General features: G+C 51.2%; 1 protein-coding gene across 3 annotated transcripts in view; it reads left to right on the forward strand.

The window, feature by feature from the left end:
- Positions 1-15,650: 15,650 nt before the first annotated feature.
- hspa12b (heat shock protein family A (Hsp70) member 12B) overlaps positions 15,651-26,283 on the forward strand; it is a 244,674-nt gene continuing 234,041 nt past the window's right edge. The window contains exons 1-2 of one of the 3 annotated variants that reach the window (XM_087992010.1): positions 15,651-15,921; positions 23,887-24,130. In XM_087992010.1, the coding sequence (XP_087848136.1) occupies positions 24,055-24,130 (76 nt within the window). In that variant the 5' untranslated portion in view covers positions 15,651-15,921; positions 23,887-24,054. Of the gene's footprint in view, positions 15,922-23,886; positions 24,131-24,187; positions 24,698-26,283 lie in introns of those variants that run through there. The other 2 variants (XM_087992018.1, XM_087992012.1) reach the window with 2 other exon arrangements.

The raw sequence follows: 26,283 nt of genomic DNA on the forward strand, positions 1-26,283 counted from the left end.
GATACAGAGTAAAGCTCCCTCTACACTGTCCCCATCAAACACTCCCAGGACAGGGACAGCACGGGGTTAGATACAGAGTAAAGCTCCCTCTACACTGTCCCCATCAACTCTCTCAGGACAGGGACAGCACGAGGTTAGATACAGAGTAAAGCTCCCTCTACACTGTCCCCATCAAACACTCCCAGGACAGGGACAGCACGGGGTTAGATACAGAGTAAAGCTCCCTCTACACTGTCCCCATCAACTCCCTCAGGACAGGGACAGCACGGGGTTAGATACAGAGTAAAGCTCCCTCTACACTGTCCCCATCAAACACTCCCAGGACAGGGACAGCACGGGGTTAGATACAGAGTAAAGCTTCCCTCTACACTGTCCCCATCAAACACTCCCAGGACAGGGACAGCACGGGGTTAGATACAGAGTAAAGCTCCCTCTACACTGTCCCCATCAAACACTCCCAGGACAGGGACAGCACGGGGTTAGATACAGAGTAAAGCTCCCTCTACACTGTCCCCATCAAACACTCCCAGGACAGGGACAGCACGGGGTTAGATACAGAGTAAAGCTCCCTCTACACTGTCCCCATCAACTCTCTCAGGACAGGGACAGCACGAGGTTAGATACAGAGTAAAGCTCCCTCTACACTGTCCCCATCAAACACTCCCAGGACAGGGACAGCACGGGGTTAGATACAGAGTAAAGCTCCCTCTACACTGTCCCCATCAACTCTCTCAGGACAGGGACAGCACGGGGTTAGATACAGAGTAAAGCTCCCTCTACACTGTCCCCATCAAACACTCCCAGGACAGGGACAGCACGGGGTTAGATACAGAGTAAAGCTCCCTCTACACTGTCCCCATCAAACACTCCCAGGACAGGGACAGCACGGGGTTAGATACAGAGTAAAGCTCCCTCTACACTGTCCCCATCAAACACTCCCAGGACAGGGACAGCACGGGGTTAGATACAGAGTAAAGCTCCCTCTACACTGTCCCCATCAAACACTCCCAGGACAGGGACAGCACGGGGTTAGATACAGAGTAAAGCTTCCTCTACACTGTCCCCATCAACTCTCTCAGGACAGGGACAGCACGGGGTTAGATACAGAGTAAAGCTCCCTCTACACTGTCCCCATCAAACACTCCCAGGACAGGGACAGCACGGGGTTAGATACAGAGTAAAGCTCCCTCTACACTGTCCCCATCAAACACTCCCAGGACAGGGACAGCACGGGGTTAGATACAGAGTAAAGCTCCCTCTACACTGTCCCCATCAAACACTCCCAGAACAGGGACAGCACAGGGGTTAGATACAGAGTAAAGCTCCCTCTACACTGTCCCCATCAAACACTCCCAGGACAGGGACAGCACGGGGTTAGATACAGAGTAAAGCTCTCTCTACACTGTCCCCATCAAACACTCCCAGGACAGGGACAGCACGGGGTTAGATACAGAGTAAAGCTCTCTCTACACTGTCCCCATCAAACACTCCCAGGACAGGGACAGCACGGGGTTAGATACAGAGTAAAGCTCCCTCTACACTGTCCCCATCAAACACTCCCAGGACAGGGACAGCACGGGGTTAGATACAGAGTAAAGCTCTCTCTACACTGTCCCCATCAAACACTCCCAGGACAGGGACAGCACGGGGTTAGATACAGAGTAAAGCTCCCTCTACACTGTCCCCATCAAACACTCCCAGGACAGGGACAGCACGGGGTTAGATACAGAGTAAAGCTTCCCTCTACACTGTCCCCATCAAACACTCCCAGGACAGGGACAGCACGGGGTTAGATACAGAGTAAAGCTTCCCTCTACACTGTCCCCATCAAACACTCCCAGGACAGGGACAGCACGGGGTTAGATACAGAGTAAAGCTCTCTCTACACTGTCCCCATCAAACACTCCCAGGACAGGGACAGTTCCGGGTTAGATACAGAGTAAAACTGCTCCTACATTGAGTACTAACCCTTTCACAGGTGATAAGGTGCCTCTTGTCTCTGACTGACGGGAAGTGTGTGTTGGGAGGAGCTGCCTCTGATTGAGTGTGAATTCCTGTAGGGAGATGCCGGACTGTCCCTCGGGAGCTCCCTCAGCCTCCTGTGCATTCAGCACGGATATGGAACGGAAATGCAGTCTCCGTGTATTCGGAGAGGCAGGTCAGGGAGCTATTGTTCCTCAGCACGCAACCTCAAACCAACACCGCCCTGAGGAGGCAGAGGCTAGCTCACCACTCTGGCCAAGACTGGGAGGTTAGAGACAGCCATGACCATACCTCATGACCTAGAGGGGCATGAGATCAGAGAGAGAGGCCTGAGGGAGGATAGGGAGACAGCAAGTGTGAGGGAGCGAGAGTGAGAGTAACAAACAGAGAAATATTGGGAATAACATTGAGAGACACAGAGAGAGGCAGAGAGGGACAGGGAGAAAGAAAGAGAGAGATAGAGAGAGAGACAGAGATTGAGAGACAGGGAGAGGGAGCGAGAGTGACCAAGATAGACAAATATTGGGAATAACATTGAGGGGGAGAGACAGTGAGGGAGGCAGATAGAGAGAGAGAGAGACAGAGAGAGAGACAGACAGAGAGACAGACAGAGAGACAAACAGAGAGTGAAAGAGATAGACAGACAGAGAGAGTGATACTGGATCAGTGGTGCTGGCAGTTCAGGCAGCATCCAAGGACAGGCCAAATCGACGTTTCGGGCAAAAGCCCTTCATCAGGAATAAAGGCAGAGAGCCTGAAGCGTGGAGAGATAAGCTAGAGGAGGGTGGGGGTGGGGAGAAAGTAGCATAGAGTACAATAGGTGAGTGGGGGAGGGGGTGAAGGTGATAGGTCAGGGAGGAGAGGGTGGAGTGGATAGGTGGAAAAGGAGCAGGGCAGGTCGGACAAGTCCGGACAAGTCATGGGGACAGTGCTGAGCTGGAAGTTTGGAACTAGGGTGAGGTGGGGGAAGGGGAAATGAGGAAACTGGTGAAGTCCACATTGATGCCCTGGGGTTGAAGTGATCCGAGGCGGAAGATGAGGCGTTCTTCCTCCAGGCTTCTGGTGGTGAGGGAGCGGCGGTGAAGGAGGCCCAGGACCTCCATGTCCTCGGCAGAGTGGGAGGGGGAGTTGAAATGTTGGGCTACAGGGCGGTGTGGTTGATTGGTGCGGGTGTCTCGGAGATGTTCCCTAAAGCGCTCTGCTAGGAGGCGCCCAGTCTCCCCAATGTAGAGGAGACCGCATCGGGAGCAACGGATACAATAAATGATATTAGTGGATGTGCAGGTAAAACTTTGATGGATGTGGAAGGCTCCTTTAGGGCCTTGGATGGAGGTGAGGGAGGAGGTGTGGGCGCAGCTTTTACAGTTCCTGCGGTGGTAGGGGAAAGTGCCAAGATGGGAGGGTGGGTTGTAGGGGGGCGTGGACCTGACCAGGTAGTCATGGAGGGAATGGTCTTTGCGGAAGGCAGAAAGGGGTGGGGAGGGAAATATATCCCTGGTGGTGGGGTCTGTTTGGAGGTGGCGGAAATGTCGGCGGATGATTTGGTTTATGCGAAGGTTGGTAGGGTGGAAGGTGAGCAACAGGGGCGTTCTGTCCTTGTTACAGTTGGAGGGGTCTGAGGGCGGAGGTGCGGGATGTGGACGAGATAGGTTGGAGGGCACCTTTAACGACGTGGGAAGGGAAATTGCGGTCTCTAAAGAAGGAGGCCATCTGGTGTGTTCTGTGGTGGAACTGGTCCTCCTGGGAGCAGATATGGCGGAGGCAGAGGAATTGGGAATACGGGATGGCATTTTTGCAAGAGGTAGGGTGGGAAGAGGTGTAATCCAGGTAGCTGTGGGAGTCGGTGGGTTTGTAAAAAATGTCAGTGTCAAGTCGGTCATCATTAATGGAGATGGAGAGGTCCAGGAATGGGAGGGAGGTGTCAGAGATGGTCCAGATAAATTTAAGGTAAGGGTGGAATGTGTTGGTGAAGTTGATGAATTGCTCAACCTCCTCGCGGGAGCACCAACACATTCCACCCTGACCTTAAATTTACCTCCTCTACATTGGGGAGACTGGACGCCTCCTAGCAAAGCGCTTTAGGGAACATCTCCGGGGCACCCGCACCAATCAACCACACCGCCCCGTGGCCTAACATTTCAACTTCACCTCCCACTCTGCCGAGGACATGGAGGTCCTGGGCCTCCTTCACCGCTGCTCCCTCACCACCAGAAGCCTGGAGGAAGAACGCCTCATCTTCCGCCTCGGAACACTTCAACCCCAGGGCAACAATGTGGACTTCAACAGCTTTCTCATTTCCCCTTCCCCCACCTCACCCCAGTTCCAAACTTGCAGCTCAGCACTGACCCCATGACTTGTCCGGACTTGTCCGACCTGCCTATCTCCTTTTCCACCTATCCACTCCACCCTCTCCTCCCTGAACTATCACCTTCATCCCCTCCCCCACTCACCTATTGTACTCTATGCTACTCTATCCCCACCCCCACCCTCCTCTAGCTTATCTCTCCACGCTTCAGGCTCTCTGCCTTTATTCCTGATGAAGGGCTTTTGCCCGAAACGTCGATTTGGCCTGTCCTTGGATGCTGCCTGAACTGCTGTGCTCTTCCAGCGCCACTGATCCAGAATCTGGTTTCCAGCATCTGCAGTCATTGTTTTTACCTCAGAGAGATTGATACACACATGAAGAGAAAGTGGACACTGGAAGATAGAGGGACAGAGAGAGAGAGATTAGAATGAGAGATAGCACCAGGACAAGGAATGAGAAAGAGAGAAATGGAGAGGAGAGAATTCAGTGGAAGGAGTGCAGGCCAACTGGGAGTGAGGGAGTGGGGAGGGAGAGGGTGGTGGGTGAGGGAGTTCAGTTGTGAGGAATGAGGGGTGAGAGTGCTAGAGGTGTGAGTTTCTCCCCCCTCCAAGTTTCTCCCCCTCAGGTTCGCTCCCCCATTTCTCCCCCAGTTTCTCCTCCCAGTTTCCACCCCCAGTTTGTCCCCCATTTCCGCCCCCCTATTCTCCCCCCAATTCTCCCCAGTTTCTCCCCCCCGTTTCCACCCCGTTTGTCCCCCTCCGTTTCTCCCCCAGTTTCTCCTCCCAGTTTCTCCTCCCAGTTTCTCCCCCCCAGTTTCTCCCCCATTTCCGCCCCCCTATTCTCCCCACATTTCTCCCCCAGTTTCTCCCCTAGTTTCTACCCCCAGTTTCTACCCCCCAGTTTCTCCCCTCAGTTTTTCCCTCCATTTCTCCCCCCATTTCTCCCCCAGTTTCTCCCCTAGTTTCTACCTCCAGTGTCTACCCCCCAGTTTCTCTCCTCAGTTTCTCCCCCTGTTTCTCCCATTTCTCCCCCAGTTTCTCCCCTCAGTTTCTCCCCCCAGTTTCTCATCCCCCCAGTTTCTCCCATGTTTCTCACCCTGTTTCTGCCCTAGTGTCTCACCCCCCCCAGTTTCTCCCCCCAAGTTTCTCCCCCCAGTTTCTACCTCCCAGTTTCTCCTCCCAGTTTCTCCCCCCAGTTTCTTCTCCCCGTTTCTGCCCCAGTTTCTCCCCCCCAGTTTTTCATTCCCCCCAGTTTCTCCCATGTTTCTCCCCCTGTTTCTGCCCTAGTGTCTCACCCCCCCCCCCCAGTTTCTCCCCCCAGTTTCTACTCCCAGTTTCTTTCCCATTTTCCTGTCCCAGTTTCTCCCCCCAGTTTTTCATTCTCCCCCAGTTTCTCCCACGTTTCTCCCCCCATTTCTCCCCTAGTGTTTCACCTCACCAGTTTCTTCCCCCCAGTTCCCAGTTTCTCCCCCGTTTCTCGACCCCCCCCCAACCTATTTTTCCCTCAGGTTTCCTCCCTGTTTCTCCCCCATCTCCATTTCTCCCTCCAGTTTTTACTCCCCACCCCGACCCCATTCCCACCGCCCCCCCTCCCCTCCCAATTCCCCTCCCCCGATCCCAGCCTCTGGCCTGACTGTGGGGAGGCTGTAGCTGTTAGAGTTGTACTGAGGGGTTTAATGTTTTCCAGATTGTGGAGATTTAGTTTCTCCCACTGTCGCCTGGCACCAGTCCAAGGAGGAAAAGAGAGAACACAATTACGGCCTGCCCTTTCCGAGGGACAGGGTTAACCCTTTCCTCTGCCTCGCCATGGCAACAGGGTGACTGGACCCAAAATCCCACCCCATTTCCAGCTCCTTCAATTCTGCCAAATGGGTCCGGACCACACCAGCTCAGCTAACTCCCACCGAGGGGTTACTTACTCACTCCTGGGATGTGTGTCACTGGCATTTATTGCCCGTCCCTAGTTGCCCCTTGAGAAGGTGGGGGTGAGCTGCCTTCTTGAACCGCTGCAGTCCATGTGCTGTTGGTTCTCCCACAATGCCCTGAGGGACGGAATCCCAGAATTTTGACCCAGCGACAGTGAAGGAACGGCGATATATTTCCAGGTCAGGATGGTGAGTGGCTGGGAGGAGAACGTGCAGGGGATGGTGTTCCCATGTACCTGCTGCCCTTGTCCTTCTGGATGGAAGTGGTCGTGGGTTTGGAAGGTGCTGTCTGTAAATTGTTGGTGAATTTCTGCAGGGCATCTTGTAGATGGTACACCCTGCTGTTACTGGGTGTCAGTGATGGAGGGAGGGGATGTTTCTGAATGCACTGCCAATCAAGTGGGGGCTTGACTGTTAATCCACTGGGACCTAAATTCAAATCTCCCCATGTCAGATGGTGGAATTTAATCTCAGTAAAAGTCTGGATTTAAGGGTCTAGTGTTACATGAAATTGTCAGGAAGAGCCCATTTGTGTCACTAACGTCCTTCAGGGAAGGAAGCTGCCATCCTTACCTGGTCTGGCCTACACGTGACTCCAGACCCACAGCATTGTGGTTGACTCTTAACTACCCTCTGGGCAATTAGGGATGGGCAATAAATGCTGGGCCTAGCCAGAGATGTCCACATCCTGTGAATGAATAAGATAAAAGGGGTGTTTTTCCCTGGATGGTGTCAAATTTGCGATCTCCTGTCGTTGTCTCCAGGGTAGTTGGTGGTGGCGGGGGGGGGTGGGGAGTGGGCCAGTAAGAATCCAGAATTGGAAGCTGCTGTGGAGAAATGTAGGAAGACACCCCGGAGTGGTTTGGGATAGGAGTGGGTCTGAGGGTGGAAGCAGGCCATTCGGCCCATCGAGTCCATACTGACCCTCCGAACAGTGTCCTACCCAGACCCATCCCCACTATCCCTGTAACCCTGCATTTCCCATGACTAACCCACTGAGCCTGAACATCCCTGGACACTACGGGCAATTTAGCACGGCCAAACCATCCTAACCTGCACATCTTTGGACTGTGGGAGGAAGCCGGAGCACCCGGAGGTAACCCACGCGGACACGGGGAGAACGTGCAAACTCCACACAGACAGTCACCCGAGGCTGGAATCGAACCTGGGTACCTAGCGCAGCATGCAGCCTCTGTTTGTCTTTGACTTGTGTGAATGTGATGGGCCGAAGGGCCTTTTGCAGTGCTGTTCAAAAAAAAGTAAAAGAAAGGTTTCTATGACTCTCTGACTGGATGGGCTCAGGGTCTGGATGGATGAGCGCTATCTTTCCCACCTTGACCAGTCATGAGAAAACATCAGTGACACTCAGAGTCTCCGGGTGAGGTGAAGCTGAATTAACTTCAGTGCTGGTGAGGGCTCTTTTGGAATATTGTGTGCAATTCTGGTCTCCTTCCTATCGGAAAGAGGTTGTGAAACTTGAAAGGGCTCAGAAAAGATTTACAAGGGTGTTGCCAGGGTTGGAGGATTTGAGCTACAGGGAGAGGCTGAACAGGCTGGGGCTGTTTTCCCTGGAGCGTCGGAGGCTGAGGGGTGACCTTATAGAGGTTTATAAAATCATGAGGGGCATGGATAGGATAAATAGACAAGGTCTTTTCTCTGGGGTGGGGGAGTCCAGAACTAGAGGGCATAGGTTTAGGGTGAGAGGGGAAAGATATAAAAGGGACCCAAGGGGCAACATTTTCACACAGAGGGTGGTACGTGTATGGAATGAGCTCCCAGAGGAAGTGGTGGAGGCTGGTACAATTACAGCATTTAAAAGGCATCTGGATGGGTATATGAATAGGAAGGGTTTAGAGGGATATGGGCCAAGTGCTGGCAAATGGGACTAGATTAGGTAAGGATATCTGGTCGGCATGGGCAGGTTGGGCCGAAGGGTCTGTTTCCATGCCGTACCTCTCTATGACTCTAAGGAGCTGGCTACCAATCATTCAAAATGGCTACTGATTGGCCACTGAGCTGGGCCTCTCTTTGAGTCACAACAGCTTCCCAATGTGCCAGAGGGAGGGAGGGTAGGAAAAGGAAACAGCGCCTGCTGTCCAACTCTCTCACCTTGGAGGACATGCTACCCAATGTACCCACAGGCCAAGAATGGGTCTGATCAGTCACAAGGAGAGCCCAGCACAGATAGTTCCAGCCCCGAGGTGAGTCCATCCTTGTGTAGATAGACAGTGACCATGGTCAATGTCACAGAGAGGGGGTTTATCAGAATGATTCCAGGCCCCAGGGATTCGAGAGGAAGGTGGAGGGAGGACTGGACAGCTGGGAATGTTCAGGAGGAAGTGAGGACTGCAGATCAGAGTCGAAACATGTGGCACTGGAAAAGCACAGCAGGTCAGGCAGCATCCGAGGAGCAGGAGGGTCAAGATTTCAGGCATAGGCCCTTCCCTGAGAGTGCAGGTGATTCACAGGAGATGTCATCAAGGGGCTGAAAGTCATGAAGAAAATAACAGACAATAACATGGAGGACTACCACATGAGGCTGACACTGCCGGGCAGTACAGGGAGGGGGCAGCGCTGTCGCTGGTGCCATCGCTCAGGCACAGAGCTCCACCAGGGCCACAGGCCCCGCTTCAGGGGAATGTCAAAGATCCCATGGCACTGCCTTGAGTTACTCCAATGGCCAGCCCAATAATTACCTCTCAGCCAACGTCACAGAGAAACTTGGAACAGGGGGTAGGCCATTCAGTCCCGTGAGCCTGTTCCACCACTCAATGAGATCCTGGCTCATCTGTGGCTGAACTTCCTATACTACCCTTTGAGTGTCAAAGTGAGACTAGATTAGCTTCCCTCCAGTATGGAAACAGGCCCTTCGGCCCAACAAGTCCACACTGACTCTTCGAAGAGTGACCCACCCAGACCCATTTCCCTCTGACTAATGCACCTAACACTACGGGCAATTTAGCCTGGCCAATTCACCTGACCTGCAGGTCTTTGGATTGTGGGAGGAAACCGGAGCACCCGGAGGAAACCTACACAGACACGGGGAGAACGTGCAAACTCCACACAGTCAGTTGCCTGAGGCTGGAATCGAACCCAGGTCTCTGGCACTGTGAGGCAGTAGTGCTAACCACTGAGCCGCTTCCTAACGTCACTCCTGAACAGTCTGTCCCTGATTTTTAGACCACACCCCCAGATTATCTTGTCGTTTTTATCGGGAGGTTGCTGTACATGAATTGGTTTACCCCATTCCAAACAATGACAACTTCTCTGAGAGATTTCTTTCATGTGATAGTGAAAAATGCAGGCCCTGATGTTTCTCTTCGATTCACATGGCAAGTTGGATCTTTGCTGCTGGAATCGGTGATGAGTGCTGACTCAGGTTTCCATGGAGATTGTACAGGGTTCTTGGCCACTAGAGGATTGTGGGTAAGCGCTATCAGAGAGCCAGCACAGTGCAATGGGACAAATGGCCTCCCTCTATCCCATTTCATTCTGCAGTGCTGCTTTCCTGGCTTTGCTCAGTGCTGATGTCATTAGCAGTGCCTGGAAAACAAGGCAGAGGGATGGTCACAGCCCAGGAAGCTCTGTTCCCAGGTCAGACCAGCACCAGTCTGAACCTCAGCCCTTGGGGAACTGCCAATGCAGCCTCTCTGTTAATCTGAGGGATTCCAGGCCTCACACACTCTCTGGGAACTCTGTGGAAATCCAGGATCAGGAAGACAACAGCCAAAACATCACAGAGCAGTGAGGAAGATCTTGGAGCAGTGAGGAATAGTTTTGGAGCAGTGAGGAAGATCCTAGAGCAGAGAGGATTTTTTTCGTAATCCTTAGAAACATCAACAAACAGAGGGATGTGGGTGTGTCGGTTCACAGGTCCCTGAAAGTGACAACACAAGTGACTAAGCTGGTCAAGAAGGCTTGGGACATGCTTGCCTTCATGGGTCAGGGCGCTGAGTCACGGTGCAGCTGTTGTACACTGTTCTGGTCACCAGAAGGACATACTTTATAAATTCAGCATGGGATGTGGGTATCACTGGCTAGACCGGTATTTATTGCCCATTCCTAATTGCCCTGAGGGCAGTTAAGAGTCAACCACGATGCTGTGGGTCTGGAGTCACGTGTGGGCCAGACCAGGTAAGGATGGCAGTTTCCTTCCCTAAAGGACATTAGTGACCCAGATGGAGTTTTCCCAACTATTGATTCATGGTCACCATTAGATGCTTATTTCCAGATTTTGATTTGTATTGAATTCAAGCTCCACCATCTGCCGTGGCAGGTCCCCAGAACATTCCCGGATTAACAGTCCCCTGATAATACCACCAGGACCTCAGCTCCCCTTGGACGTTTTTGGAGAGGGTACAGAAAGCGTTGACCAGGATGTTGCCTGGTTTGGAGGGTATTAGCTATGAGGAGAGTTTGGACAAACATTTTGGTTTGTTTTCACTTGGACTTTGGAGGCTGAGGGTCGAGCTGATAGAAGGTTATAATATTATGGTCAGAGTCTTTCCCCAGGGTAAAAATTGAGGGGTTGTGCTGGAAAAGCACAACAGCTCCACACACTTGACTCTGACCACCAGCATCTGCAGTCCTCACTTTCTCCCAGGGTAGAAATGACAGTTACTATGGGGCAGAGGTAAAAGGTGAAAGGGGGAATATTTGAAGGAGATGTGAGAGGCAGCTCTTTCACACAGAGGGTGGTAAGTGCTGCCAGGGGAGGGGGTTGGGGGCAGATACAATTTCATTTAAGAGGCATTCTAAGAGATGCATGAATAGGTAGGGAATAGAGGGACAAGATTAGAGTGGGGCTGGAAAAGCACAGCAGGTCAGGCAACATCTCAGGGGCAGGAGAGTCAACGTTTCGAGCAAAAGCCCTTCATCAGGAATAGAGGGATATGGATTGTAAAAGGTTTCCAGTTTGGAAAACACAGCATATGTTGGCACAGGCTTGGTGGGCCGAAGGGCCTGTTCCTGTGCTGGACTGCTCTCAGTTCCTTCACAGGATGAAGAAAATCACCGACTAATGAGGATCCTCGAGAGAAGGGAGGAAGGTTAGGGAGCAGCTGGTGATCATTGGGGGATAGATGTGATGTAGGTGGGCAAGTGAGGAACAGCCAGCCCAGCCCAGATGGTGAACTGGGAGCGACACCTGGAACCTTGCTCCCATTCTAACCAAATTCCGACAGGGCATCACGGCTCCCTCAGCACGGGAGTGGGAGTGATCTCCGTGGAAACTGAGGGAGATGGCTTCTAGGCAACTATTGTCTTCCTCTTCCGGTGAGATAACTCGCCAAGAAGCACGCCCTCTCATAATGGAGCTCACCAATTCAGCAGCTGCTTAGCCAATGAGGCGTTCTCTCCCATTCTGAGGCTGCACGCCATCCAATCGCTGTCTTCCCCACACCACACCCCTCCCTCGCCCAACTCTTGGAATCAGGAAGGGCAAGAGGCCACTCAGCCCCTCGCACCAGCTCCACAAACAGACTCAACTGCTTGGAATAAATACACAGAGCTCCCAAGGTGGGGGGTGGTTGAGAGCCTCTCCAGCTCTGGAGCAGTTGTCATGTGGTCTGCTTACCTGAGGCAGGATGTTCTGGCGATGGACAGAGTGTTACCAGACCGATCCCTGGGTTGGGGGGACTGGCGTATGATGAGAGACTGGATTGGTTAGGACTCTATTCACTGGAGTTTACAAGAATGAGGGTGGAAAATCATAGAAATTGATGACATTCTAACAGGGAGCCTGGGGAATTCTCTGACACAGGAAGTGGTTGAAACCAAAGCATTGAATGTTTTCTGGAAGGAATCAGATCTAGATCTTAGGGCTAAAAGGGATCGGAGAGTCTGGGGGCAAAAGCAGGAAGGGGGACTGAGTTCAATACTCAGACATGATCCCACTGAATAGTAGGGACAGGCTTGAGGGGCTGAATGGCCCACTCCTGGTCCTAGTTACTACGTTTCTAAGTTAAATAAATCCTGGCTTTTCGAATCCAAAATGATCTCAGCGGGTTTTCCCCCTTTGTAGGGATGGTATCGAGCTTGATGCAGTGAGGATTATTTTGTTTTTAATTCAGTCATTTGTTGAGGCCATCACTGGCTGGAGCAGCATTTATTACCCAGTTGAGAGTCACCCACAATGCTGTGGGTCTGGAGTCACGTGTAGGCCTGACCAGGTAAGGATGGTGGCCTCTTTCCCAAAAGGACATTGGTGAACCAGATGGGGTTTTTCCACTAACTATTGTCCCATGGCCATCATTAGGCACAAAATTCAAGATTAACCCCACTACCTGACATGGGGGGATCTGAACCCAGGCTTCCAGAGTCTCTGGATTAACAGACCAGGAAAATACCACTAGGCCAGCATCGCACATGTACATGTAGCCGTGAGTGTGTGTGCTTACTTGAATGTGTGTGTGTGTGTGTGTGAGAGAGAGAGAGTGAGTGTATTTGTATGTAAATGTGAGAGAGTGTGTTGTGTGTGTGTATGGGAGAGTGTGTTGTGTGTATATATGTGTGTGTGAGTGGGTGAGTGTATGTGTGTGGGAGAGAGTGTGTGTGGCTGTGTATGTGTGTAAGTGAGAGTGTTGAATGGGTGTGACCGAGATTGTGGGTGTGAGAGAGTGTGTATGTATCTAAGTGAGTGTGTGAGAGAGTGTGAGTATGTTGAATGGGTGAGGGAAAGAGTTTGACAGTGTATGCGGGAGAGTGTGTGAATGAGTGAGCGTGTAAGGGTGTGTTGAGTGTGTGTGTGAGCCTGTGAGTGTGTGAAAGTGTGTGTGTGAGAGTATGTGTGAGTGCATGGAAGAGAGAGAGTGAGTGTGTACAAGTGTGTGTAAGTGTCAGTTTGTGTGTGTTTATGCAAGTGTGTGTGTGAGTGAGTGTGTGTGAGAAAATGAGAGTGTATGTGTGAGTGAGTGTGTGTGAGAGTGTGGGTGTGTGTGAGATTGATAGTGTGAGTATGTGTGTGAGAGGAAGTGTGTGTGAGTGTGTGAGTATGTGTGTGATTAAGTGTGAGAAAGCGGGTGAGTGTCTGAGAGAGTGAGTGTGACTGTGAGTGAGAGAGTATGTAGTTGTGAGTGAGTGTGAGACAGTGTGAGTCTGTGAGTGTGTGAAAGTGAGTGTTAAGGTGTGAGACAGTGTATGTGTATGAGTGAGTGTGTTGAGTGAGTGTGAGAAAGAATGTGGGTTTGTGGGAGAGAGAATGTATGTTTAAGTGAGTGTGTGAGAGTGTGTGTTGAGTGGATGTGCAAGAAAGTGTGAATGTGTGTATGAGTGAGAGAGTGTGTGTTGAGTGGGTGAGGGAAAGTGTTTGAGCATGAGTGTGTGTGTGTATGAGTGAGCATGGGAGGGTGTGTTGAGTGGATATGCGTGTTTGTGAGTGTGAGAGAGTGTGTGTGAGTGTAAGTGTGTGAGAGTGAGTGTGTGAGTATGAGAGAGATTGAGTGTGACTGTGTGTGTGAGAGTGAGTGTGTATGAGTGTGAGAGTGTGAGTGTAAGTGTGAGAGTGTGTGAGAGTGTGTGTGTAAGAGTGTGTGTGAGAGTATGTGTAAGTGTAAGAGTGTGTGTGAGTGTAAAAGTGTGTGAGTGTAAAGAGTGTGTGTGAGAGTGTGTATGAGTGTAAGAGTGTGTGAGTATGAGAGTGTGTGTGTGAGTGTAAAAGTGTGTGTGAGTATAAGAGTGTGAGTGTGAGAATGTGTGAGTGTAAGAATGTGTGTGTGAGTGTAAGAGTTTGTATGAGTATGAGAGTGTGAGTGTGTAAGAGTGTGTGTGAATGTGAGAGTGTGTGTGAGTGTAAGAGTGTGTGTGAGTGTAAGTGTGTGAGTATGAGAGTGTGTGTGTGAGTGTAAGAGTGTGTATGAGTATAAGAATGTGTGCGTGAGTGTAAGAATGTGTGTGTGAGTGTGAGAGTGTAAGTGTGAGTGTGAGAATGTGTGAGAGTGTGTGAGTAAGAGTATGAGTGTGTGTGAGTGTAAGTGTGTGAGTATGAGAGTGTGTGTGAGTGTAAGAGTGTGTATGAGTATAAGAATGTGTGCGTGAGTGTAAGAATGTGTGTGTGAGTGTGAGAGTGTAAGTGTGTGAGTGTGAGAATGTGTGAGAGTGTGTGAGTAAGAGTGTGAGTGTGTGTGAGTGTAAGAGTGTGTGTGAGTGTAAGAATGTGTGTGCATGAATGTAAGAATGCATTTGTGAGTGTAAGTGTGTGAGTGTGACAATGTGTGAGTGTAAGAATGTGTGAGAGTGTGTGTGAGTGTAAGAGTGTGTGTGAGTGTGAGAGTGTGTGTAGAGAGTGTGAATGTGTAAGAGTGTGTGTGAGTGTGAGTGTAAGAGTGTGTGTGAGTGTGTGAGAATGTGTATGTGTAAGAGTGTGTGTGAGAGTGTGTGTGAGAGTGTGTGAGTGTGAGAATGTGTGTGTGAGTGTAAGAGTGTGTGTGAGTGTGAGAGTGTGTGTAGAGAGTGTGAATGTGTAAGAGTGTGTGTGAGTGTGAGTGTAAGAGTGTGTGTGAGTGTGTGAGAATGTGTGTGTGTAAGAGTGTGTGTGAGAGTGTGTGTGTGAGAGTGTGAGTGTGTGAGTGTGAGAATGTGTGTGTGAGTGTAAGAGTGTGTGTGTGTGTACGAGAATGTGTGTGTGAGTGTAAGAGTGTGTGGGTGAGTGTGAGAGTGTGTGTGTGAGAGTGTGTGTGTGTGAGAGTGTGTGTGAGTGTGAGAGTGTGTGTGTAAGAGTGTGTGTGAGAGTGTGTGTGAGAGTGTGAGTGTGAGATTGTGTGAGTGTAAGAGTGTGTGTGTGAGTATGAGAGTGTGTGTGTGTGAGAGTGTGTGTGTAAGAGTGTGAGTGTGAGATTGTGTGTGTGAGTGTGAGAGTGTGTGTGAGTGTAAGAGTGTGTGTGAGTGTGAGAGTGTGTGTAGAGACTGTGAATGTGTAAGAGTGTGTGTGAGTGTGAGTGTAAGAGTGTGTGTGAGTGTGTGAGAATGTGTGTGTGTAAGAGTGTGTGTGAGAGTGTGTGTGTGAGAGTGTGTGTGTGAGTGTAAGAGTGTGTGTGAGTGTGTGTACGAGAATGTTTGTGTGAGTGTAAGAGTGTGAGAGTGTGTGTGTGTGTGTGTGTGTGTGTGAGTGTGTGTGAGTGTGAGAGAGTGTGTGTGAGTGTGAGTGTGTGTGTAAGAGTGTGTGTGAGAGTGTGAGTGTGAGATTGTGTGAGTGTAAGAGTGTGTGTGTGTGAGTATGAGAGTGTGTGTGTGTGAGAGTGTGTGTGTGTAAGAGTGTGAGTGTGAGATTGTGTGTGTGAGTGTGAAAGTGTGTGTGTGTGTAAGTGTGAGGGTGAGTTTGTATCAGTGCTTTCCCTGAGTTGCTCCGATGCAGCTGTTGAAGGGTTAACACAGGCCGTGCTGAGGCTGAGTGTATCGCTCAGGAAGGGGCTGCTTAGGGGAGTTTGAGCTGAGCTCTGGAGCAGACTGTATACACAGCCCTCCCTCACATACTCAGATCGTAAGGAGCTGGGGGACAGCAGACGGACTATTGGTGATTGTGGGCAGAGTCTGCTCACCTTGGGGCTGGAGGGCAGACAGAGAGGGGCAGAACCACACCATCAAGACTGCTCCGCCGCAAGCTCAGAGCCTCCTCTCGGACATCTCCTTCACTTCTTGTTTCTCCCAGGATCCTGGCACTGTATTCCCAGCCACAGACTGGGAATGTTGTAGAGAAGGCATTGACCAACACAAGGTAGGAATTTGCCCTGGGATCTTCTCTGCTCGGACTGGTCTGCTCTGGCTAGGACTATCCCTCAGGGCAACGGTTTTCTGAAGTTAACCATTTCAGTGTCTCTGGTCTGACACAGGAGGGAGGGATGGAGGGAGAGGTTCCCCATCTCTCCCTCTCCCCTCGCTGCAGGAAGAACAGTTTAGAGTTAACCGTTCCACAGGGGCTGAAACAATACCCCAGGCTCAGTTACAACCGGGGGACGGACGGAGGGGATCTTCCAAATCCAACACAGATTCTGTTTTACCCAAATCACCACATTGTGGGTCAGTACTGAGGGAGTGCTGCACTGTCAGAGGGTCAGTACTGAGGGAGTGCTACACTGTCAGAGGGTCAGTACTGAGGGAGTGCCACACTGTCAGAGGGTCAGTACTGAGGGAGTGCTACACTGTCAGAGGGTCAGTACTGAGGGAGTGTGCACTGTCAGAGGGTCAGTACTGAGGGAGTGCCACACTGTCAGAGGGTCAGTACTGAGGGAGTGCTACACTGTCAGAGGGTCAGTACTGAGGGAGTGCCGCACTGTCAGAAGGTCAGTACTGAGGGAGTGCTACACTGTCAGAGGGTCAGTACTGAGGGAGTGCCACACTGTCAGAGGGTCAGTACTGAGGGAGTGCTACACTGTCAGAGGGTCAGTACTGAGCTAGTGCCACACTGTCAGAGGGTCGGTACTGAGGGTGTGCTGCACTGTCAGAGGGTCAGTACTGAGGGAGTGCTGCACTGTCAGAGGGTCAGTACTGAGGGAGTGCCGCACTGTCAGAGGGTCAGTACTGAGCGAGTGCTGCGCTGTCAGAGGGTCAGTACTGAGGGAGTGCTGCACTGTCAGAGGGTCAGTACTGAGGGAGTGCTGCACTGTTAGAGGGTCAGTACTGAGGGAGTGCCACACTGTCAGAGGGTCAGTACTGAGGGTGTGCCACACTGTCGGAGAGTCAGTACTGAGGGAGTCTCACACTGTCAGAGGGTCAGTACTGAGGGAGTGCTGCACAGTTGGAGGGTCAGTACAGAGGGAGTGCCGCACTGTTGGAGGGTCAGTAGTAAGGGAGTGCTGCACTGTCAGAGGGTCAGTGCTGAGGGAGTGCTGCACTGTCGGAGGGTCAGTACTGAGGGAGTGCGGCACTGTCAGAGGGTCAGTACAAAGGGAGTGCTGCACTGTTAGAGGGTCAGTACTGAGGGAGTGCTGCACTGTCAGAGGGTCAGTACTGAGGGAGTGCCGTACTGTCAGAGGGTCAGTACTGAGGGAGTGTGCACTGTCAGAGGGTCAGTGCTGAGGGAGTGCTGCACTGTCAGAGGGTCAGTGCTGAGGGAGTGTGCACTGTCAGAGGGTCAGTGCTGAGGGAGTGCTGCACTGTCAGAGGGTCAGTACTGAGGGAGTGCCACACTGTCAGAGGGTCAGTACTGAGTTAGTGCCGCACTGTCAGAGGGTCAGTACTGAGGGAGGGCTGCACTGTCAGAGGGTCAGTACTGAGGGAGTGCTGCACTGTCAGAGGGTCAGTACTGAGGGAGTGCCACACTGTCAGAGGGTCAGTACTGAGTTAGTGCCGCACTGTCAGAGGGTCAGTACTGAGTTAGTGCCGCACTGTCAGAGGGTCAGTACTGAGGGAGTGCCACACTGTCAGAGGGTCAGTACTGAGTTAGTGCCGCACTGTCAGAGGGTCAGTACTGAGGGAGTGCTGCACTGTCAGAGGGTCAGTACTGAGTTAGTGCCGCACTGTCAGAGGGTCAGTGCTGAGGGAGTGCTGCACTGTCGGAGGGTCAGTACGGAGGAAGTGCGGCACTGTCAGAGGGTCAGTACTGAGGGAGTGCTGCACTGTCAGAGGGTCAGTACTGAGGGAGTGCCGTACTGTCAGAGGGTCAGTACTGAGGGAGTGTGCACTGTCAGAGGGTCAGTACTGAGGGAGTGTGCACTGTCAGAGGGTCAGTGCTGAGGGAGTGCTGCACTGTCAGAGGGTCAGTGCTGAGGGAGTTTGCACTGTCAGAGGGTCAGTACAGAGGGAGTGCCGCACTGTCAGAGGGTCAGTGCTGAGGGAGTGCTGCACTGTCAGAGGGTCAGTACTGAGGGAGTGCCACACTGTCAGAGGGTCAGTACTGAGGGAGTGCCGCACTGTCAGAGGGTCAGTGCTGAGGGAGTGCTGCACTGTCAGAGGGTCAGTACTGAGGGAGTGCCACACTGTCAGAGGGTCAGTACTGAGGGAGTGCCACACTGTCAGAGGGTCAGTACTGAGTTAGTGCCGCACTGTCAGAGGGTCAGTACTGAGGGAGTGCTGCACTGTCAGAGGGTCAGTACTGAGGGAGTGCTGCACTGTCAGAGGGTCAGTACTGAGGGAGTGCCACACTGTCAGATGGTCAGTACTGAGGGAGTGCTGCACTGTCAGAGGGTCAGTACTGAGGGAGTGCCACACTGTCAGAGGGTCAGTACTGAGTTAGTGCCGCACTGTCAGAGGGTCAGTACTGAGTTAGTGCCGCACTGTCAGAGGGTCAGTACTGAGTTAGTGCCGCACTGTCAGAGGGTCAGTACTGAGGGAGTGCCGCACTGTCAGAGGGTCAGTACTGAGTTAGTGCCGCACTGTCAGAGGGTCAGTACTGAGTTAGTGCCGCACTGTCAGAGGGTCAGTACTGAGGGAGTGCTGCACTGTCAGAGGGTCAGTACTGAGTTAGTGCTGCAGTAGGTCTTGTCTATCTCCATCAAGTCATCTCTCACCCTTCTTCGCTCAAATGAGAAAAGCCCAAGCTCCCTCAACCTTTCTTCATGAGACATGCCCTCCAATCCAGGCAGCATCCTGGTAAATCTTCTCTGCACCCTGTCTAAAGCTCCCACATCCTTCCCATAATGAGGCAACCAGAACTGAACACAATATTCCAAGTGTGGTCTAACCAGGGCTCTATAGAGCTGCAGCATAACCTTGTGGCTCTTAAACTCAGTCCCCCGCTCATGAAAGTCAACACACCATACGCCTATTTAATAATCCTTGGGTGGCAACGTTGAAGGATTTGTGGACTTGGACCCCAATGTCCCTCTGTTCCTCCACACTGCCAAGAATCCAGCCTTTAATCCTGTATTCTGCATTCAAATTTGACCTTCCAAAATGAATTACTTCACACTTTTCCAGGGTGAATTCCATCTGCCACTTCTCAGCCCAGCTCTGTATCCTGTCAATGTCCCGTTGCAACATGCAACAGCCCTCCACACTATCCACAACTCCACCAACCTTCGTGTCATCAGCAAACTTACTAACCCACCCTTCCACTTCCTCACCCAAGTCATTTATAAAAATCACAAAGAGCAGAGGACCCAGAACAGATCCCTGCGGAACACCACTGGTCACTGAGCTGAATACCCTCCATCTACTACCACCCTCTGTCTCCTATGGGCCAGCCAATTCTGTATCCGGACAGACAGGTTTCCCTGTATCCCAGACCTCCTTACTTCCTGAATGAGCTTACTAAGGGGAATCTTATCAAACGCCTTGTTAAAATCCATGTACACCACATCCACTGCTCTACCCTCATCAATGTGTTTTGCCACATCCTCAAAGAATTCAGTAAAGGTTTGTGAGGCATGACCTGCCCCTCACAAAGCCATGCTGACTATCTCTAATCAAACTATGGCGAGCCTGTGGAAATCTCTTCCATTTCAAAGCAGTTGAGGCCAAAACATTGAAAGTTGTTTAGTAGGAGTTCAGTATTGTTCTTCGGGCTAACGGGATCAAAGGATATGGGGGAGAAAGCAGGAACAGGGGTCAGAGTTGGGTGGTCAGCCATGAGGGTATAGAATGCTGGGTCGGACTAAAAGGGCCGAATGGCCTACAGCTGCGCACAATTTCTGTGTCTCTTTGTTTTCACGGCTGGGATTCAGAAACAGAGGCACAGAGTCATAGAGATGTACAGCACGGAAACAGACCCTTCGGTCCAACCGGTCCATGCCGGCCAGATATCCCAACCCAATCTAGACCCACCAGCCAGCACCCGGCCCATATCCCTCCAAATCCTTCCTATTCATATACCCATCCAAATGCCTCTTAAATGTTGCAATTGTACCAGCCTCCACCACTTCCTCTGGCTCGGGATCGCAGTCTATTGACATTACCGACATGTTAGAGAGAGAGAGACAGGAGAGAGAGAATAGTGTCTGTATATTTGTGTGTGAGAATGTGTTAGTGAGAAATTATATGTTTGCATGTGTGTAACAGGGAGGGTGTATATGTGAGTGAGTGAGTGTGCATGAGTGAGTGTGTGTGAGTGTGTGCGAGCGAGTGGGTGTGTGAGTGAGTGAGTGTGTGTGAGCGAGTGTGTGTATGTTTGTGTGAGGGAGTGTGTGTGTGAGTGAGAGTGTGTGTGTGTATGTGTGTGTGAGAGAGAATGAGTGTGTGCGAGTGAGAGTGTGTGTGTGAGTGTGTGTGAGTGGGCGAGCATGTGTATGTGTGTGTGAGTGAGTGTGTGTGTGAGTGTGTGTGAGCGAGCGTGTGTGTATGAGTGAGTGTGTGTGTGTTGTATGTGTGTGAGAGAATGAGTGTGTGTGCGAGCGAGAGTGCGTGAATGTATGTGCATGTGAGCGAGTGTGTGAGAGTGAGCGTGTGTATGAGTGTATGCATGTGTGTGTGTGAGAGAGAATGAGTGTGTGCGAGTGAGAGTGTATGAGTGTGTGAGTGAGTGTGTGTGTGAGTGAGCGAGTGTGTGCATGTGTGTGTGTATGTGTGTGTGAGAGAGAATGAGTGTGCGTGAGTGAGTGTGTGTGTGTGAGCGAGTCTGTGTGTGTGTATGTGTGTGTGAGTGAGTGTGTGTGTGAGTGAGAGTGTGTGTGTGTATGTGTGCATGAGAGAGAATGAGTGTGTGCAAGTGAGAGCGTGTGTGTGTGTGAGTGGGCGAGCGTGTGTATGTGTGTGTGAGTGAGTGTGTGTGTGTGAGTGTGTGTGTGTGTGTGTGAGTGAGTGTGTGTGAGTGTGTGTGTGTGTGAGCGAGTATGTGTATGTGTGTGTGAGTGAGTGTGTGTGTGAGTGAGAGTGTGTGTGTGTATGTGTGCATGAGAGAGAATGAGTGTGTGCAAGTGAGAGCGTGTGTGTGTGTGAGTGGGCGAGCGTGTGTATGTGTGTGTGAGTGAGTGTGTGTGTGTGAGCGAGTGTGTGTATGTGTGTGTGAGTGAGTGTGTGTGTGAGTGAGAGTGTGTGTGTGTATGTGTGCATGAGAGAGAATGAGTGTGTGCAAGTGAGAGCGTGTGTGTGTGAGTGGGCGAGCGTGTGTATGTGTGTGTGAGTGAGTGTGTGTGTGTGAGTGTGTGTGAGAGAGAATGAGTGTGTGCGAGTGAGAGTGTGTGTGTGAGTGTGTAATGTGTGTGAGAGAATGAGTGTGTGCGAGTGAGAGTGTGTGTGTGTGAGTGAGTGAGCGAGTGAGAGTGTGTATGTGTGTGTGAGAGAGAATGAGTGTGTGTGCGAGTGAGAGTGTGTGAATGTATGTGCAAAGCCAATTCTCTAACTGCTGACTGCTGTGTGAGGCTGAATGACAAGCACAATCTCTCGGTCAGGTCTGATCCCCATCACCACCGTGGAGAGCCACCAACAAGAATGTCGTGTCATCTTCGAGACTGTCTATTTTCACCCGCAGAATGTCACTCCCCTTTACTGAAACCAGCCAAGGCTCACACACACACACTCACTCACGCACACTCATTCTCTCTCACACACACATACACACACACATGCACACGCTCGCTCACTCACACACACTCTCACTCACACACTCATACACACGCTCACTCTCACACACTCGCTCACATGCACATACATTCACACACTCTCACTCGCACACACACTCATTCTCTCACACACATACAACACACACACACTCACTCATACACACACGCTCGCTCACACACTCACACACACACTCACTCACACACACATACACATGCTCGCCCACTCACACACACTCACACACACACTCTCACTCGCACACACTCATTCTCTCTCACACACACATACACACACACACTCTCACTCACACACACACTCCCTCACACACACATACACACACTCGCTCACACACACTCACTCACACACACACACACTCGCTCGCACACACTCACACACACTCACTCATGCACACTCACTCACTCACATACACACCCTCCCTGTTACACACATGCAAACATATAATTTCTCACTAACACATTCTCACACACAAATATACTGACACTATTCTCTCTCTCCTGTCTCTCTCTCTCTAACATGTCGGTAATGTCAATAGACTGCGATCCCGAGCCTCTGGCTCATGTCTGGGACATGACTTGAAAAAGCCCATCCCTTTGGCAGATGGTGAAATTGAATTCAATGAAAATCTGAACATGAAATCCCTATCGACTGTCACAAAGTCCCATCTGCTTCACCAATGTCCTTCAGGGAAGGAAACTGCCATCTTACCCTTTCTGGCCTACACGTGACTCCAGACCCACAGCAAGGTGGGTGACTCTTAACTGCCCTCTGGGTAATTAGGGATGGGCAATAAATATTACTCTAGACAGTGATACCCTCATCCTGTGAATGAAGAAACATCTCTCACACTGACACACATTGGTCACCCACAAATGTACTCCTTGACCAACTTGAACCGTTGAGCACTGAGCAACGTCTAATGTAAAGCTGTCTCACTGTATCCCTCCCTCCTATCTCTCTGCGTTAGTAACCCTGCTATCTGACACCCACCACACATCCTGCTGAACAGGGATATTAGTGGCACAATGTAATTTGCTTTAAACGTGAGTTACCAAAGGAACACAAGGGCTGAGCCACAATCAGTCAATCAAAGAGCTGTCTCAAAGACACAGTGAGGTAGATGGACGACGGGTTTCATATTGGTGAGAATTCTAGAATCCAGGCGGCTATATTCATATCAGGGATTTCATAGGTTCATAGTAATTGGCTGGTTAGCGCTGCTGCCTCACAGTGCCAGGGAAGCGGGAGGTGTCCATTGGCATGGCGACTGGTGTTTGTCACCCGCCAACCCCCACCCCCCCAAACCCCCACCGGGGAGCTGAGAGAGGGCACTGACTGCCTTCCTACTGGGGTGGGAATGGGGCAGAAATAGGGCAGGGCCAAGCATCGATCTTGAGGGGAGACCAGAGGAGAGGGGGGGGGGTAGGAGCAGGAGGTGAGGCTATCGTGAGAGATTCTCTGCCTGTGACCAGCTGGATAAGAACCAGGAGCCAGGCAGAACTCACCACCCTCCCCATTCCCCCATCCCCCACCTCTCCCACCCACCAGCCGGGTGACGGTGGAAGGGGCCTGGCGGAAGGATGGAGCAAAGAGAGGGAGGATGAGGAAAAGTTCACCTTCATCACGGGACACCACATCAGGGTACCCCGAAACCCTTCGTAACCCAGAGAACGTGCTTTCAATGGCCGTCCTGTCAGTGAGGGGACACACAGACGTAGCAGCCTGATGATACACAGCAAGATCCCAATTCCTGCACCACTCTGTGAGGGTGGAGTTTACTGAGGGTGGAGTAAAACATGAGGGGCATGGATAGGATAAATAAGACAAGGGCTTTTCCCTGGGGTCGGGGAGTCCAGAACTAGAGGGCAAAGGTTTAGGGTGAGAGGGGAAAGATATAAAAGAAACCTAAGGGGCAACTTTTTCACACAGAGGGTGGTACGTGTATGGAATGAGCTGCCAGAGGATGTGGTGGAGGTTGGTACAATTGTAACATTTAAAAGGCATTTGGATGGGTAAATGAATAGGAAGGGTTTGGGGGATATGGGCCGGGTGCTGGCAGGTGGGACTAGATTGGGTTGGGATATCTAGCCGGCATGGGCAGGTTGGACCGAAGGGTCTGTTTCCGTGCTGTACAGCTCTCTGACTCTGTGCCTCTGTTTCTGAATCCCAGCCGTGAAAACAAAAAGACACACGTACTTGCAGACAGTGAAAAGCTTTGTTTTGTGTGCAGATCATGCCAACCAAAGCTGATAGAACAGAGCCAGGAATACAGAGTTGCAGAGAGGGTGCATGGACAGCGAGATCAATATTAAATTTGAAATTTGAAGGGTCTGATCAGAAGCCTAAGTTCCATCAGTGGGGCAAGTGAATTCTAAAGATAGACTACAACAGACTGAAAATGCCCAGAGAGTGGGTGAGCGAGGTGTATTATTCTCCTTGGGAGAATGCTTGGAATGCGGATATCACGGTTAATGGTAAGGAAGCCAACATTAGACTGGATACAGGAGACAGCAGGTCAAGTCTTTCTGATTCTCACTGTCACAGCTGGCTGTTAATGTGACGGAATTCCCAGACGGAATAATGGAACTAAAACATCCCTCGTTCACTCACAACGAGCTGGGAGCATTGCTGGTGCCTTTGGCGAAAGGAACATTGGTGGTGGGGAAGGGGGATGTAGGGGCAGGATAAAACGGCCAACAGTTTCTGGGACAGAGAGCAAGTCTCGGGGAGGGGAGGGGATGTAATAAATGTGTCTAATAGCTCCACGCTCATATGGTCACAACGATGTCGGACGGTGTTACACCACGTGACATGAGGAACAAGGTTCCTAGAATCTTATATTAAAGAGGAGGCCCTTCAACCCATCCAGTCTGCACTACTCAAAATCTGCACTCGTCCCGCACTTGACCCCGAGCCTGGAATGTTTGATGATAATGCAGTCGAGATACACTCCTTCTGAACCGTGTCTGTCAGCGACCTGTACGTGGTAAATAAATGTTGCCAAGTTTGCAAAAGTATGGGTTCCAGCTCCCGATATCCAGGTACGGCCAAGATGTCAATGTGCAAAACACAAGACAGGGGAATGGCATAGGGAGAGAGAGAGAGAGGGGTGGAGGAAGAGATAGAGACGGGTAATCAGACAGAGAGAGAGACAGAGATGAAGCTGCTGAGGAAAGCAGGTTGGAAAGAGACAAAGATACATAGATAGATGCAAGCAGTGGCAGAGAGTGGAGTATAGAGAATTATAGAATCCCTACAGTATGAAACAGGCCCTTTGGCCCAACACGTCCACACCAACCCTCTGAAGAGTACCCCACCCAGACCCAATCCCCTACCCTATACATTTACCCCTGACTAATCCATCTAACCCACACATCCCTGAACATTATAGGCAATTTATCATGGCCAATTCCCCTAACCCGCACATCTTTGGACTGTGGGAGGAAACTCACACAGACACGGGGAGAATGTACAAACTCCACACAGGCAGTCACCCGAGGGTGGAATTGAACCTGGGTCCGTAGTGTTGTGCCACCGTGCAACCATGAGAGAGGCGGAGAGCAGGCAGAGAAAGAGAGAGAGAGGGAGAAAAGTACAAAGAGAGCAGATGGACAGAGAGGATTCAGAGAGAGAGAGAGGAGACACAGAGAGAGGAGACAGAGAGGAGACAATTGGGCTGGGGATGTGGAGAATTTGGCTGCACACAGGGTTAGATGGTCTCGGTAATTGTAGTTGGTGACAGGGCTCTAACCTCAACATTCTTCATTTGTGAAGCTGTGCCAGAGGAGCTCAGCTCAGACTGGGCCTTTACTCTGCACCCAGACACCAAGCAGCAAAGTACAGAGACAGGGCCTAGCACCACACCCAGCCTGTCGAGCAGCTACAGAGCAGAGGTACACGTCCAGGGAATGGTGAAGGCTCAAACAGTGACTGACCCTGCCTTAAATACACACACTCACACACACTCACACTCACACTCACACACACACACACTCACACTCACACACACACACACTCACACACACGCACTCACACACACTCACACACACACTCACACACACACACACACACACGCACTCACACACACACTCACACACACACTCACACTCACACACACTCACTCACACACTCACACACACACACTCGCACTCACACTCACACACACACTCACACACACTCACACACACACCCACACATACTCACACACACACACATGCACTCACACTAACATACACACGCACTCACACTCACACACACACTCACACACACTCACACTCACACACACACTCACACTCACACACACACACGCACTCACACACACACTCACACACACACACACTCACACTCACACACACTCACACACACACTCACACACACACACACTCGCACTCACACTCACACACACACACACACACTCACACACACACCCACACATACTCACACACACACATGCACTCACACACACACGCACTCACACTCTCACACACACTCTCACACACTCACACAACACGCACTCACACTCACACACACACTCTCACACACACTCACACACACGCACTCATACTCACACACACACACACTCACACTCACATGCACACACTCACACACACACTCACACTCACACACA

The sequence above is a fragment of the Chiloscyllium plagiosum genome, unplaced genomic scaffold (genome assembly GCF_037043375.1).
Source record: "Chiloscyllium plagiosum isolate Xiang-an unplaced genomic scaffold, Cpla_swu_hap1 HiC_scaffold_1, whole genome shotgun sequence".
Lineage (NCBI taxonomy): Eukaryota > Metazoa > Chordata > Chondrichthyes > Orectolobiformes > Hemiscylliidae > Chiloscyllium > Chiloscyllium plagiosum.